Source organism: Pangasianodon hypophthalmus, chromosome 24 (assembly GCF_027358585.1).
Source record: "Pangasianodon hypophthalmus isolate fPanHyp1 chromosome 24, fPanHyp1.pri, whole genome shotgun sequence".
Lineage (NCBI taxonomy): Eukaryota > Metazoa > Chordata > Actinopteri > Siluriformes > Pangasiidae > Pangasianodon > Pangasianodon hypophthalmus.
The window spans coordinates 11,273,917-11,290,192 of NC_069733.1; the positions used below are offsets into that span (position 1 = coordinate 11,273,917).

Sequence of the window (16,276 nt, forward strand, 5' to 3'; positions counted from 1 at the left end):
TTCTTCCCCCTGGCTTGCTTAAAAAAAAAAAAAAAAATTTTCTTCCCCCCCCCCCCCCCAATTTTTCATCCACATATCACCACAAGGGAGCTTCAAGAATATTTATTTTTTTAAAACTCTGATCACTTTCATTTATACCTATGTGACATGGTAGATTTACCTGAAAAAAATGACAGTGTATGTTGACCCTGAATTTTTGTAGATTATTGTCCTGTTTAGTGCAGTGCTGTGTAACAAATGACAATGTTGCAGTGTACAGCATATTATCAGTGTATTGTTTTAACATACAGCATATGCTACATTACAATGTAGCCAGCACTCATTACATACAGCCAGCGTATTTTGGGGTTAGTGAATCTGGACAAAACAGTTGAAGATCCAGGAAAAGGAGAGTTGATAAACAACCTCATGATGAACTTGATAAATAAAGCCAACAACACCAACCACAACATTCTAGAGACCCAAGGCAGGGTGGGAACACTGCCTGAGGCTGTACTCTGGAAACTGAAGGGAAGTGATGACTGAGTTAGATGATTGAATATGATGAATAAGGTTCAAATTTTGAGATGACTGCAGTCAAATACTTCAAAAATGACATGTAGACTCTGGAGGTTACAATTAATGAAATAAGTCACTAATACTAGCACTAATATTAAACCATGTTTTCTAGATTGTTACAGAGCCTAGGGCTTTTTAGACTACAAATTAAGGCGTAATTTCCGTGTGTGATGAGATTCACATGTTCACCCGTTGGTGCATGCCTGTTTACTGGCAGGATGTAATTCACATCAGAAATAAACATAGCTAAACTGCTCATTAGTCTGCAGTGAACAGACCAGATATGTATAGGGAAAACTCTATTTCTGATATTTTTTGACAAAGGACAGGTATTCCTCCACATCATCCGGAGACCCCACTACGAATGGAATCCTCTGATGCACAGACTCGGGCTTTACGTCCAGGACTCTCTGCGTGCCTGTGGTGGCTATTCCTCCAGCCTGCTCCACTAGGAAGGCAATGGGGTTACACTCGTACAGCAGCCGTAGCTACACCGAGAGGGAGAGATGGAGGACGTTTAACACATGTACACTTCAGCCCAAGACTAATCTGCAAACCTTATTTCACTTCCTTCAAAAGGACACACTAAGTTTACTGACCTAACTTTAAGTATTATAATGTGATTTTTACATGGTAACTCCTTTTTGATTGCTTATTTAGATTGATGTTTGAGTCAAATTTGTTGATATAGACCTAAATTTACATTTAGTATTGATTCAGTGAGCCTTAGGCATAATCTTTGATGTCATGTCTGATATGCACATTATAAGAATGGTACAAATTATGGGAGTGGCAATCAGAAACCACAGAATCTCTCCGCTAAGCTAGCTAGCTAAAGTAACTAATGGTATTGATGGACAAAATGATGATTGTATTGACAGGTTGTGCCAAGTTGAAAATATAGAAGCACAAATTTTACAGAAAATACAGATTTAGGTACTACAGTCCCACTTGTATCTACCTATGACACATACAAGCTAGTTTACTAGCAGCTAATTTGCCTGCTAGCTTTTTAAGAATGTGTAGAAGGACATGAGAGCATTTTCGATGCATGTCATGTTCCTAGTCCAATTTTCTTGGCATTAATAACATTAAATAATGTATTATGCTACATACATATGATGTTTGACATTTAATTTGTGTTCAGTCTGTAAACTGCTTTTCATTGAGGCTAGTCAGTTTGGCATGTCAGTTTCAGTCATGCAAAGTTTCAGAACTGTTTTTCTGTCAGGTTTAACAGAAACTTACAACCTTTTCGTCAGTGCAGTTGCCATACAATCCCTATTTTGATAGCTTGCAAACATTTGAAAGGATTTCTTCTCTTGAGACCTTCTTTTGTAACCAAATTGGATCTTAAAGGCTAGCAATGCCACATAGGCTTTTACTACAGTCTCAGATGAACTACAAATGTTTTTTTTTCTCTCTTTCTGCTGAAAGTTTGTCTCCAGTTTTCTCACAACAACATGATACTAGAAAAGACTGCCTGTACCTGCTGACAGGAGCAGATCTGGGTCACAGATAACAGGCAGATCACACCAGTCCTACAATGTTTGTTTCAGCCACTGCTCATTGATGTATTATGAAACACATCACCCAAAAAGTGAGATCTCTTCTATCCTTATAGTGTTTTACAGTCAGAACGCAAACATCCTGATTTGCTGACCGTGAGCTAATCTATGGACTGATTCAGTAGAACACTGCACACAACTGAGCTTCGACATTCAACATAGAGTTAAATATTTACATTTCACAAAGATTGCCTAATCTGTCAGTGCAGATAATGATGAAGTCCTTTCTGAAAGTATTGGAACAGCAAGGCCAATTCTTTTGTTTTTGCTATACACTGAAGACATTTGGGTTTGGGTTTGATAACTGCATCAAGTCGGCGACCCACTGTATATTTCTGCTCTCAAAGTCTTCTTTGAAAGGTGGATTGTGATACTTTCACCTCTGCCCTTTGGAGGTTGTTGGTGATGTTACTGACTGTTGTTTTTGGGTTTTTCTTCACAGCTGTCACAATGTTTCTGTCATCAAATGCTTTTTTTTTGGCCGACCTGTTCGATGTCGACGGTCGTTAGTACATCAGTGGTTTCTTTCTTTTTCAGGACATTCCAAATTGTTGTATTGGCTATGCCCAATGCTTGTGCAATGGTTTCGATTTTTCCTCTTTTCTCAGCTTCAAACTGGCTTGCTTTTCTCCCATAGACAGCTCTGTGGTCTTCATGTTGGTTTATCCTCTTTAACAACAAATGCAGTCTTCACAGGTGAAACCCAGGGTTCAAACCAAGAGTAGCTATTCAGAGCTGTTAATTGTTTAAACAATCAATCGACCAGGGCACACCCGGGCAATAAGAAACAACTGTCAGTCATATGTTCCAATATTTTTGATCACTTGAAAAATGGATGGGTTCAAACAAAAGGCCATGTTTTAAGTTGTTTAACACATTTAGCTGTAAATATCAAGAAATGAAAGCTGAAATTCTGATCTATCGTCTCATATTCATCTTTTGATCTCGAACCCAAATGTCTTCAGTGTATAGCAAAAACAAAAGAATTGTCCTTGCCTTTCCAATAGTTCTGGAGAGGACTGTATTCAGATTTTGAACCTTGGCTTATTTACATTTGTACAATGCAAAATACAAACCTACACATAGCCAAAGGCTAACTAGCAATAATTATAAACGATAATAATAATGAATGTGAATACAATGAATATGTTGGACATGAAATTTCCAGATTGGGGAGACAATGAACATTTTATTTTCACTTTTTAAATAATGCATATTTGAAGCAATTTATTGCAAGGAAGTTGAAGAAATTGGAAAGCTATTAAGCTATTGCTGTTCTTTTTTAGATCCCCAAAGATACATGGGAATTGTAATTCAGGTAATAATATAGGCTTGTGTGGCTTTTCAATTTTGGGTCGAAATTGACCCAGCTGTAAGCGCTACTCTAAAATAATGGCTTACCATGCCATGGTTGTAGTTGTGTTCAATCCAATTCAGTAGAGTTCATCACCATCATTCCAATGCAATATGTTGGCCAGATGTAGAAATAAATGTGAACCAGCATTGGGCCAGCACTCATTTTCTAACAGGGTAGCTGTACTAAAATTTGGAGACATAGCCACTACAACTTCGACTGAAAAATGGAGTGAATGATCAGCTGACGTTCTGTGTTCTTCTTGGTTTGTAATTTAAATTGGCGTCTGTCCAAAGTGACACAGTGAGTTCCTTTCGGCAAACTACAGAATGCAGAAACAGAGGCACATCCTGTTTATGTTCTTAGTGCCTACGCTCTAGTGTCTGGCCTTTAGATGCTTCACTTGTTTCAGCACAGAAACATCAATGCAATCTTTGGCTTTCTCTCACAAGTGCTGTAAATAAATTGCCATGCTAAATAACGCACCTTTCCTTTAGGGCTCTTCTCGTTGGCAGGGTACAAGAAGATGCCGCCATAAGCAATGGTACGATGCACATCTGAAACCATGGAGCCCACGTATCTGGCACCATATGGAGCACTGCCATCCTGCAAGATACAACCATATTTACTGTATTTACTGTACAGATAAAGTATGTGTTTTCTCAGTGCATCTCAGTTTTATTGCAACATAACCCATAGTCATAACAGCGCATTCCAAGAATGCAATGTCAGGGCTGCAGCACTATTACTACATCCAGAATGTTAAGAGTTTCCGAGATGCCAGCTCATGAATTTGCAGGCTTGGTGTAATTTGTGTCATCTGCAAGCCTGTGATACAACATCTTAAACCACTGAACATACTATAATTAAACACAGGTTTCATTTCTGCACAGGGTTCTCATGAGGAAGTGAAATGTGACTATTCCTGTATATTACAACCCAATGAATGTTGTTTTGGTACATCAAAGTATATGCTTTAAACTTCACATTTTCTAGGATGGTATGAAAAGACATCTATGATTGCAACATTAAATTACATGGTTCATCGTAAATGTTGTGTTTAAATGTTTAATAAAACAATGAATAAAACAACCAATGTTAGCCTTTTGTTTATCAAAAAGATGTAGCTTCTTAATTGTCTGACTTGTAGCATATATATAGCTATAAGGGTGATTTTGCAATCAAAGTGCCATTTGACCTTGAAAGGCTTATAAATTAAACTTTTTAAAAGTCATTTTTCAACATTGAATCTCAGAAAACATGTATTTAACCATTTTTTAAAAATGTGTTAACCCATCTCAGGCAATAGTCTAATTTTTCTGCTGATCCTGGCTGTTAAAATAAGTAACATGCTGTTAAATTAATAACATGGTTGAGAGTTTATTTATTTATTTATTTTTAACAAAGAATAAGCAAATACACAATGTTGTAGCATTCATGCGAATGAGTACATTAAATATGAGTTCATGGTCATGAGTACATTAAGGATGTTCTAATGACTTACTTAAAAATTAATTTTGGGAATCAATAATTTACTTTTAATTTAGAAATTGGGTAACAGTGTGGTACGTTCAAAGTAACCATTAATGAACAAAAAAGATAATTTTGAAATATTTTCATTATTATATTTCAAGGTAAAGTGTATTTATAGTTTTTTAGGGTTGATCAGCTAGGGTGCAAACTGAGCATTATTGTCAGACACTTAGACAATGTTCTTTTTAAAATCTTTTTAAATTCTTTTTAAAAGTGTCAATGTTTTCTTTCATTTACAGTGGGGATATTTGAAATAGTGAGCTTGTGGCCAATTAGGTGAGCTTTCTTGATAATGTTAAGACTTAAACAGGATTGAACTGAATTATAATTATAATTGAATTAAAAGCCCGTGAACATTGGAAGACTGCTAATCTTAGTCAAAGAAATAGCAGGGTGAAAAAAATGCTTAGCAACTTAATAAGTTTCTTATTAAGTTTCGATACAGACAGGCTGATGGTGAATCACAGACAAACACTAATCATGATCAAAGTTCATACTGGAAGAGAAGTCAAGATCTGAAATCTTTCTACATCACTTTTCAACATAGCTGTGTGTGTCTGTGTGTGTGTGTGTGTGTGTGTGTGTGTGTGTGTGTGTTTTGGGGGGTGGGGGGGCAGAGGTTGGTCATGTTTTTATATATTAATGTTGTGTATATTAAGACAGGAATATCTGACAGTTTTGACCTTGTGGGGACATCAGTTGAAGGTCCTTACAAAGATAATGTGAGTGTGTGTGTGTGTGTGTGTGTGTGTGCGCGTGCATGGGTGTGTTTGTGACATAACATGTTTGCACAAATCGACATACTTTTCTACCATCTCATTTCTGCTATATCATGACTAAGGGGCACCTGACTTTCCTTTACACACACATACACACACACACACAAGTGAATACTGAGCTCTAAGGTTACCACAATCCTGGAAACAAGTTCCAACATCAACAGTTAAAAATTAAATGTTAGAATCTGTTTTAATAGCAGACTAATATATGGAGATAAGGAATATGTATGAAGAGTATCTTGACATTCAGCATAAATTCCAGCTGTGGCTTAATCCTGAATGAGTTGTTAAGGAGGAGAGGCTAACAAAGTTCAAATGTAAGCTAGCAATGCCACTTAATCATTAATAATCCACAATTTCATGAGCTGGCAGCTGGTAAACTATATAACATCCACATACAGCATTTTTTTTTTTTTTTTTTCTGAGGAGCCTGTATCATCATGTGAGTAGTGTGCTTATGCTGCTGATTCTATCAATTGCATACTGACGCAGTTAACATGTTGTAACCTGTGGGGTAAACTTTACATCAGCACTCTCGGGTGGTCTATCAGTGCTGACTGAGCGTCAGCTGATGCAGGAAACTGTCAGGCACAGAGGAAACTGTGTCCTCACATGTCCACTAGCTGTCTGGGTCAAGGACACAGATTTGCAAATGGACACGACCAGTTTATTCCCTGTATTTGTCTTGATGTGTTATGAACATAAATAATAAATAGTGCTTAACAATAGTAATTGGTGGAGTCCATTAGGTGGACTAATGAAGAACCATTATTGTGCACTGCTGAAAACGGACCTTTGTTTTTTGTTCAAATCAAATGACCCCTTTTATTTCAAATATCATGTATTAAAAAAACTATTATTATTATTCAGGTTATTTCGTGCTAAAAGTAACACATTACAATTAAAATAACAGTAATAAAACTGTCTAGTTGTTGTAAAGGTGAAACAAACAAGTAATTTCAGTCCTTGCCACATGATCTCCAGCTCTTATACTCACATCTGCCATCAGAAGAATCCCTAAGCATACAGAAAGTTGCCATGTCACTATTTTTACAAATACTCTTCATTTTGCTGTCAATCTTTTTTGGCTATTTTAGAATAAATGTCCATTTTATTGCTTGGACAGAACTGGATAGAATTTATTCATATACACACATACACATACATACACATACATACAGTGCATACATGGATCACCATCACTTGCTTGTTGTATGAATGAATGAATGAATGAATGAATATCTTCTGCTATTCCATACCTTGTTGTAGTTTTGCAACTATTTTTTGTTATTGTTATTCTAATGCTGTCCTTCTGCACTTTGGATTTTTGCACATAATTACTGGTGTCTCTTTCTACTGTGTTAATTATTAATATTTGCTGAATGTTATACCTTTGTGTAGTACGTCAGTGTCCTTTGCTGCTGTAGCACCCACATTTCCCCTTGAGGATTAAATCTATCTATCTATCTATCTATCTATCTAAAATTGAACTGAAGGACCTTGGTCAAAGGGACATTGCTAAACAGTAGAGAACATGAGCATTCAGAAATCTGGCCCTGGGTTTACTCCTACCTCAGGAAATTTCTTGTGTTTTATGTACTCGGTCACTGCAGGATCGAAGTACTTGGCATAGCCTTCGTTTAAGCTGTAGGTCTTCCCCTTCTTCTTGATCTTCACGTTTCTGTCTGTTAGGATGAACTCACCTATGGCCTGAAAGAACAGAACAATGTTTATACCTGTGCATTCTTTTTCACTTTAAACTGAAACATACAATATGTGGGAGGTAAAGGGGAAGCGAGTGTACATTTGCAACAGAAGATATTCAGTACTGTCCTCTGAAAGTAGCTCTCAACCAATTAATTAAGAAGTGAAAATAAAATACTGAGCAGCATTAAACCACAAATGAAAATGAGGGCTGGTTCAAGTTCAGCACCACTTTAGCTGTGTGCCATATTATTTTAGATAGAAACCAAGTGTCAGGAGCTGAAAGACAGAGAGTTTTTGGTCAGTGACTTGCACTGGCAGAAATTAGGTGAAGTGAGCAAACTCAAAATACCCTTCCTTCCTTCCTTCCCAAAAACACACCTCCAAAACATTACTGTCTAGGCTAGAACACCTGACATGACTGACAGCTGAACAGAGACCAAAAACTTGCCATGATCGGTTGGAGAACTGCATTATTCCTTGTTTTTTTAATCTCAGAAACTACATCGAGGTGCTGACCTAAAAATTCCTGACCTGGCTCTTAAATCCATTTGCACATGAAATACTAAAAACTAATCTTAGTTCTGATGCATTATTTGATGGATCAGGAGACAGGAGACATCATGAAAACATTCAGTGTGGAAAAATATACTATCACTCTGACAGGTTTAGTGACCATAGGACTTGCGATCATTAATATACAACACAATATGGGCATATGAGCATAAAAAATGAGCATATGAAAGGGTTTCACGTGACTATTTCCATAGATAAAGCTCTGAATTTTTCTTTACAGGTGCATAATATTATATACTCATATATATATATACCTATAGTCAAGCTTTAATGAAGTAGCAGTAAATCAGTAAAAATCTAACTCAAGCTATAAACAACCTCTTTCTTTTTAATAATCAAATATATCAGAAGATCTGAATATCAGCTGAAGCACAAATTGCCTGTATCCATTTTTTTCTCTTGTGAGATAACATGTGACTCAGTGAACGAGGAAGATAGCTCTAGGTATTTTTCAATTTGAAATAAATGCTACAATTGTCTTGCTGGTACTCACTGGATCTAACATGAAGAAGTTGAGTCCAGCTCCAGTACTGAGAGCCACTATAGTGGCACTGCCGTACAGTGCATAACCGGCACACACGATTTGATTGCCTGGTTGGAAAGCATCCTTCTCTGTTGGCTCACCTTCTGAAACCTGGGAGAAGAAGACCAAGGGACAGAAAAATCTCTATAGTCTTTACATCACATAGTGTAAATGAAGTAGGTGCAATTAATGGGACATTAACCAACAAAAATAACCAGACTGAGTGATTTAACAGTTATATGAGATCATACAATATGGATGATTTGTTGGCTGTGTGTTAATTCACACGCATATATACTGTAGGTCAGTGTGCTTTCCTCTGGAAAAAAAACAACCATCTTTTCCATGTATCAAAAACACCTCTTGTGTTACAACACCACCTAGTGAATATTTTTAGACAGAATTATGTGGTGTGTGTGTGGACAAAAATAACACTAACTTTGAAGCAAGTTAGCCAAAATTACAATAAACAGCTGCACACATAATTTATTAGGTTGACTGCCAAATAACAGCATGTATGAGCTCTAAAGAGATGTGATATAGCACTCTGATTTCAAAGAAAAATGAAGCAGCTAACATATTACAAAGAGGCCAGTCATCCATGTTCAGGGAGCCTGTCCCAGGAACGCAGGGCATGGGGTGGGAATACACCCTGGATGGGACACCAGCCCATAGCAAGGCACCATGCACACACACATTCACTGCTAGGTGTAATTTAGAGTAGTCAATCCACCTACTGGCATGTATTTGGGAGGTGGGAAGAAACCGGAGTATCCAGAGGAAACACATACTCCACACAGACAGAAACCTGAGCTCAGGATCCAACCAGTTTCCCTGGAGCTGTGAGGTGGTAACATTACGTGCTGCACCACTGTTCCACCCTTTTATTTACTGTTAGTATTTACTGAAGATTATTCACTGTTTCAAGGGAAAACAGTAGACTTATGGCAGCTTATGTCAAACATGGCCAAATGGCATCAGTCAATTTGTGACAATTACACTGTGACACTATCACAAAGGGGCCTTAAAGCCCAATACGTGAAGATGAAAAAAAACCTTAACAATGCGAAAAAGTAAAGTGGTCTGATGATTCAACTATCTCCATACTTCCTACATCTGGATGGATTTACGTTTGGAGGAAGCCAAAGAATTCCTTCAGCCCATAGTGTCTGCTGCCAACTGCTTCAGCACAGCGGGGGATCCGTAACAGTACAGACAGCCGTCTCATGGAAAACATTAGGTCCAGTGATTGCTTTGATGGTTGTATACCAGCCAACACATATGTGGCAAATTAATAGGACCTGATGCACCCTATGGTGCAAATGTTCTTTCTTGATAATGCCCCCAGAATGCCCCCAGATAATGCCCCCAGAATAATCCTTTCATACATACAGCTAGAATTATCCAAGAGCAGTGTCAAAAACACCAAGTCAGTTTCAACTGCCTTTTATGGCTTCCCCAATCACCACATCACCGAACCTTTATCCCAGATCCCAACACAAACCGTTCAGGACTTGTACTGTATGTCTGCATTCCAAAAAGGATTAAAGCTGCTTTTGAGGCAATGGGTGGCCTGACTCTCTAATGAGCCTATGATATTAATATGTTGTTACACGTTTGTCCACCCACTAGTTTTGAATTTGGGAACTTAATCTGACATATCTTTAACATAACAGGAAATTGATTTAATACAATTATTATATTTTACATATTGGTCTGCAGGTATTTTCCAGAAGTTCAGCTCTCAGGTTTTTCTTAATAGCAAGACAGCAAAGAACAAAATTCCTCTGACAGCACACTAGCCCATGTATCTTTGACATTTGTGTATGATCGAGAAAAGTTTTACATAATTCGATGTACTTGTGTTCGTCACTCTGTGAACTGAAATTGAGCCATAGAAAATTATGTCAAGCACCAGAACACATCGAGAAACATCATAGAGACATGCCATCAGATATTATAAAGAATTTAATCAAGGTATAGTTTAGGAATTATGGCATTGATGTTTGTTTGTCCACTCTGTTACAATTGGTTATAACTCACCTTCCTGTAGATGGCAAAGATGGTGCCTATAGGTGCCAAGCAGTCGATGTTGGAGGAGCCATCCAGTGGATCAAAACACACCACGTATTTACCCTGCAAGCAGGAGTTGGAGTGGAGTTGCAACATACATCATACATCATCTGGGATCAAACTCCAACCAACCAACTAACCAACTTTACTTTAAAAAAAAAAAAAAAAACACCCTGCAAGGCATTTTTAATGCAGTTTTGTTTTTGTAACAGTAGATGCCGCCAAATCGTAACTCCACACCCTTGTTCCCCTCTTAACATGTATTGCTAAAAACATTTAGCTCCATCCAAAGCCCCATTCTTCCACAATATTGTAGATTAGTGGTTCTTTCAGTGGCTCTTCTTCTTCTTCTTTTTACAGTGGTTGGTCATCACAACCCACTTTTATCAAAGTTATTATATTTATTATTGAGTTCTTATTTACTAGCAAGACAAGAAATCAGACCGGTCACTTGAATGTGTTTAATCCAAACCTCAGTCATTCAAAAACAAATAGGCCTCTAAATAATGTCAACCTGGATCTAATATACTCTCTCAGTGCAAAGTTCAGGAACAAAAAGATCTATGGTTACAATAAATAGCCACATATAGTATATATTTAAATAAAAAGCCTAATATTCGATTAGATGGATTGTGTTGAGAAATATGAAATTTATTTTAAAGTAAAAGGGGATCCTGGCTGCAGGATAGTGGTGCAGTTACTATCTAAAGGTTTGCTCTAGCAGCCTAAAAGAGTTCTTCAGTTTGTCCTCAAGGTAAACCCTTAAAGCTACAAAGGTTTACCTTTTAGAAAACACTCAAAACAGAGCCCATTGAGGCCCTGATCAGTATTAACATCTGAGTGATCTGATCCCAAGTGGACAGCCAAGATGGAGAGCCATTTCACACCTACATTCATTACATTCATGTGTCTCTGTAACAGAGTAAAAAATTACTTGTACTGTATATAATGTAGTTTTGTGCAATTCCAGCAAATAGTGCACCATCTACTGTTCGGCTCCTGTTAATGCTTATATAGGACAGAGAATTCTGCAAAAGCAGCAGAGCAAGCTGTGCATGCTGAGTGTACACATGCCTTCATCTCTCTCAAGTAATAATATTAAAACACTCTAAAAAACAAACAAACTTAGTTGTAATATAATTGGACTACTGGTAGAACTACATATATTTAAAATTGAATTCACTTTTCCAGACTTATAATTCTTTCCACTGCGCTAGCATTCCACACATGCAAAGATGCTAACATTAGCATGTTCCATTTAGGCTAGCTTAGCTGACCACTCCGTCATATGTGTCATTTGTCGTGGTTGCTGAATTCTTTATAGCATTGGAATTTTGCCATTTTGCACTGGCTGCAATTTCATATAACTAATGCCATGATGGCCACATTATTTTGTGCTAGCGATTACATAACCACTAGCTATGCTATGGAGCTGTATTACAGAATTTTCTTGTTTCATAAAATTGAAAAGGTAAATATGTATCCTACGGGCTGGGTTAGCTGACCATTTGTTCATATGGGCTGTAGGTTGTGGTTGGGGAATTCTTTGCAGTGAGATACTCAGACTCTAGACACACAGCAGATCGAGGTCACATCTCGAATGGTCACATTTGGTCAGTAACAGGGTTGCCAAATCTGCCACTTCAAAACCAGACCCAAAATACCAGCTGATACCAAACAAAATCTCAAACATGTGTTTAGGAGTGTTCGTATTTAGCTGTTGGATGGAATTTGCTAATTAAAGTGGCGCGAACTAGTGGCGGGGACCAGTCTACTGTCACCTAGTAGTATGGCAGACTGTACAGCTTTTGTTCAGCTATCACATTTTGTGTGATTTTAAACAACAAGAGAGAGAAGTAAAAAAAAAAGAACCATGAATTTAGTCACATTGCAAGCACTATGTCATTCATGCACACAGTGGAACCTACCCGTTTCTCTGCGGAGGTGATAATGGCTTCTTTGTTCTCCTCAGAGACGAGGACACAGGTGCTGTAAGAGGCCTGCAGCATGTTGATGACCAGATCATTGGACAGCACATCCAGCTTTTTCACCTCATCACCGGTGACGTTAATGTGCCCAGCGATGCCCTGACTGAAATATACAGAAATACAGAAAGAACACATGGGTAACTTTTTTCCGGTGTCTTTAGAATCACAATAACCATAATAAGAATCAGGGCCAGTTTTATCAGCCAAACAAGACTCACTTATGAGGAATTTGACAAAAACAACATAACAATTACAACAGTCCAATGAATTTACAGGAATATACTTATATCTGTATCATAAACCAACTGGATGCAAGGATGGAGAGGGATACAGGGATTTGTGGAGGTATGAATTCTTTAATTTAATTTAATCATTTCCAGAGGACACAGTAATGTGCTACAGCAGATAGAAGGTACTGTCTATGTTGAGTTTTGCATGTTTTCCCCATGTCCGTGTGGGTTCTATGGTTTTCTCCCACCTCCCAAAAACAAGCAGGTAGGTGGAAAGGCTACAGTCACTTGCCAGTAGGGGTGAATGTACTTGTATTGCATCCAGGGTGCATTCGCTCCTCACACTATGTTCCTGGGATAGGCTCCAGATCCACCACAACCTTGACCAGGATAAAGTGATAGCTGTCCAGTTTGGTAAAGATTTTTCCTTCTTTCCTTTCTGTACCTTCTCCAGGCTTATAGTGAACATGTTTACTTACAGTTTCCTAGTAGCAAATATGAAATGATCTTTATTACTACCGGAATGGATACGAAAATATGATCTGATCTTCATCTAGTCAAAATAATCAATGAAGACAATATTCTTGAATATTCTTGAATTCTTGAATCACCATATTACCCCATTGGAGAAATTCTGTTTCCAGTCTTCATGGGAAACAACCATTTTAACTACTTCTAAAAACAACATACATTTATTGTGCCTTTAAGTAGTGTTTCTCAGTTACAAAGGTCAGAGATCTCAGCTATCGTACAATGGGTCAAATAAAAAGGCTATGGCTATTTTTAAAACGATTAAATAGAGTAATCCAGGGGGTGAATTTGATAGATTTTGTACCAACATCTTTATCTTCAGAATTCATAATGGCATACATGAACATTTTCTATGTTCACCAGTCACTCAGAAATGATATTGCGCACAACACCGTCATCTAGGCTTCTCTGCAATCTTGCAAGGAAGCAAGTAATAGCGACTTTTGGTAGAATGGAAGGCTATTAGGTGAGTTTCTTCTTTGAAAGGGCACACCAAAGGTCATGCAGCATGGTGGACAAGGCAACAGCCAAATGGCAAATGAGATTTAGGCATGCTTAGATAAGAAGTAAAGACAGCTTGAAATATAACAGCAGAAGACAAGATGGACACAGATGAGTTGAATAAAAGAGTTTTTATCAAGCACAGTACCTCCATCACTGTTTTACTTGTTCTTACTCATTTTAAGATGATCATATATCATATATTCTTAAATACATCATTTTTATGATGTATTTAAGGGAGATATTGTTATTAAACTCATTATCAATTTTCTGAACATAAAGCATGAAAATAAATTTCCAGAGGCATACTCAAGAGTAATTTGCTTCATGCTTCAAGAGGCAATTTTGATTCTTTAATATTTTTAATATTCTTTAATATATCTTTTTTTTAACCCTAATCCATGACTATTGCTGTCGCAACCTCTTGTATAAATATTTTTTTAAGGAAAACCTATTCCTTTTTATTTTTATTAAGATTAGCACCTGACTGCAGAGTGAACATATGTAAGCAGATCCACTAGGACTACAGCCTCGTAAAGAGACAGGCTGAAGAAATTTTCTCCCTTGTCCAAAGAAACAGGTAGCTCCAGTATTGCCAGTAGTGCTGTCTCTTCTTGTGAGGTGCTCTAATTTCTAAATCTGCAGCACTCCTTTTGGCACATTAGAAATGTTCTGACAGGTTTTTTCACAGACATTGCAGCTTGTTTGGCTCGCTTGTTATCAATGTCTCCTCCTTATCACAGGACTGAAAATAGATTGGTTTTTGTGCACAGGAATGTGGCTGTCAGATTTAGTGAATACTAGGTGAAATACAGGCTGACATTATCTAAGATTGGCAAGTAAATCTAATAAATCTGCTATCTGCATGATTGATCTGCATAATTCCCTGGCAACAATAAAAAAACATTTGATGTTTATTTTGCATACATCTCATGCATGTGCTTCAAGATCAATGAATTAATTCATGCTGAGGGACAATGTAGATTTCTATGGATATAATTTTAATGGTACCCCTCGGTTTTTGGGTAAAGTACCTGACAACACCATGGTCCGCATGGTTCTATGGCATTGAGGAACAACATGGTATACTTGGTCAAACCATGGTACTATCATCGTATAAGCATCATAGGAGAACGTTCTGTAACTGTAGTGGGTAAACGCTAAAAAGAAGAGAAACAAGTAGCATTAGAAAGTGTCCAAGAAGCTAACTAGGTAGAACAAACACTGACCATATAAAATACCTTGCCTGTTCAGCAAAAAAAAAAAAAAAACTAATCCCACTTTTCTCTTGGATCTCTTAAATTCTGGAGCTGTCACCACCACAAGCCAGTAATTTACTGAATTTATGGATTTGCACACAAAAGCTGTCATAAATTTTAACTGTATTTAGAAATCTAAAACATTGCATTTGGAGTTATTTTGTTATGTGCTGAAATTGTGTGTGTACAAATGATAACCTGTTGCCTAGCCAAATGCTCTCCCTTAAGAAAAGAGTGTAATGATTTTGGCATACATGTGCATGATGCTATTTGACGGCCATAGGCTTCCATTTCTTGTTCACTAAATCAGCATTAAAGCTTCAGTGCACAATTAAAGAAACAAAATCTGCACACCCAAAACATCTTGCCTAATTGACTAGATTTGAGGTAGGATTTTTCCCTGAAACACACCTTTGGCACAAATTTGACATCATCCAACCCTCCCATTCCTCTTCCCACTGCAATCATAGAACATCAAACTGGGACTTACAGGTGAGCGAGTCCAGCTTTCCTCACAGCAGATGAAATTGCTTTGATAGCTGTTAGCATGGAGTTGATAAGCTGGGTAAGTTCTCCAGTCGCACCCTTGGCTTGTCTCCCCGTCTCCATGACAAACCGTGTGAGAGTCCACACATCTGTGTCAAAAGCAGATTGATCTGACATGTTGCTGTTTTTCAGTTGTTAAACTGAGTTAAGGATGGAAGAGAACTGCAGTCTGGAGTTGAATTTTAACATATGCAGGGCACGGGTAAAAGTCACGGGTAAAAGCCACGGGCTATATTTGTGAGAGGTATCAAGTGACAAAAGAGTGACTTGTGAACTTGGCAAACTACAGAAGAGGGCTTCTTCTCATTGAAATAAGTTTAGATGATAATTCTTGTTACAGTCAATTACTTGAGTGCCTACACTTTAAAGTATTAACATAGAATGAGCATAAAATCCAAAAATGTCATGAGCTTCTATGTGGCAAAGTTAGGAATATAATTGTTAGGAATGCTGGATTAGAGTTTAACTTTCATTAATTTATTCATCCTAATTTTTTATTAGATTTTTTTTTAACTATAGAAACTCATCAAGAGCAAAATTCATAAATGTCAGA

At 37.4% G+C, this 16,276-nt stretch overlaps 1 protein-coding gene across 1 annotated transcript; it reads right to left on the reverse strand.

Annotated features, from left to right (window-relative positions):
* Positions 1-254: 254 nt before the first annotated feature.
* Positions 255-15,923, reverse strand: fbp2 (fructose-1,6-bisphosphatase 2). The gene is made up of 7 exons (XM_026931008.3): positions 15,668-15,923; positions 12,597-12,759; positions 10,639-10,731; positions 8,566-8,706; positions 7,365-7,502; positions 3,967-4,086; positions 255-1,046 (listed from the first exon to the last, which is right to left on the reverse strand). Exons 1-7 carry the CDS (start codon positions 15,838-15,840, stop codon positions 858-860), a joined length of 1,017 nt encoding a protein of 338 aa, XP_026786809.1. The 5' UTR covers positions 15,841-15,923; the 3' UTR covers positions 255-857.
* Between the last annotated feature and the right edge of the window lie 353 nt (positions 15,924-16,276).

Excerpts from the sequence above, each read along its gene's own strand:
- fbp2 (XM_026931008.3), bottom strand. The coding sequence starts at position 15,840 with ATGTCAGATCAATCTGCTTTTGACACAGATGTGTGGACTCTCACACGG. Across the intron at positions 12,760-15,667 it reads AAAGCTGGACTCGCTCACCT|TCAGGGCATCGCTGGGCACA; the intron begins GTAAGTCCCAGT and ends TGTATATTTCAG. Across the intron at positions 1,047-3,966 it reads AGAAGAGCCCTAAAGGAAAG|CTACGGCTGCTGTACGAGTG; the intron begins GTGCGTTATTTA and ends CTCTCGGTGTAG.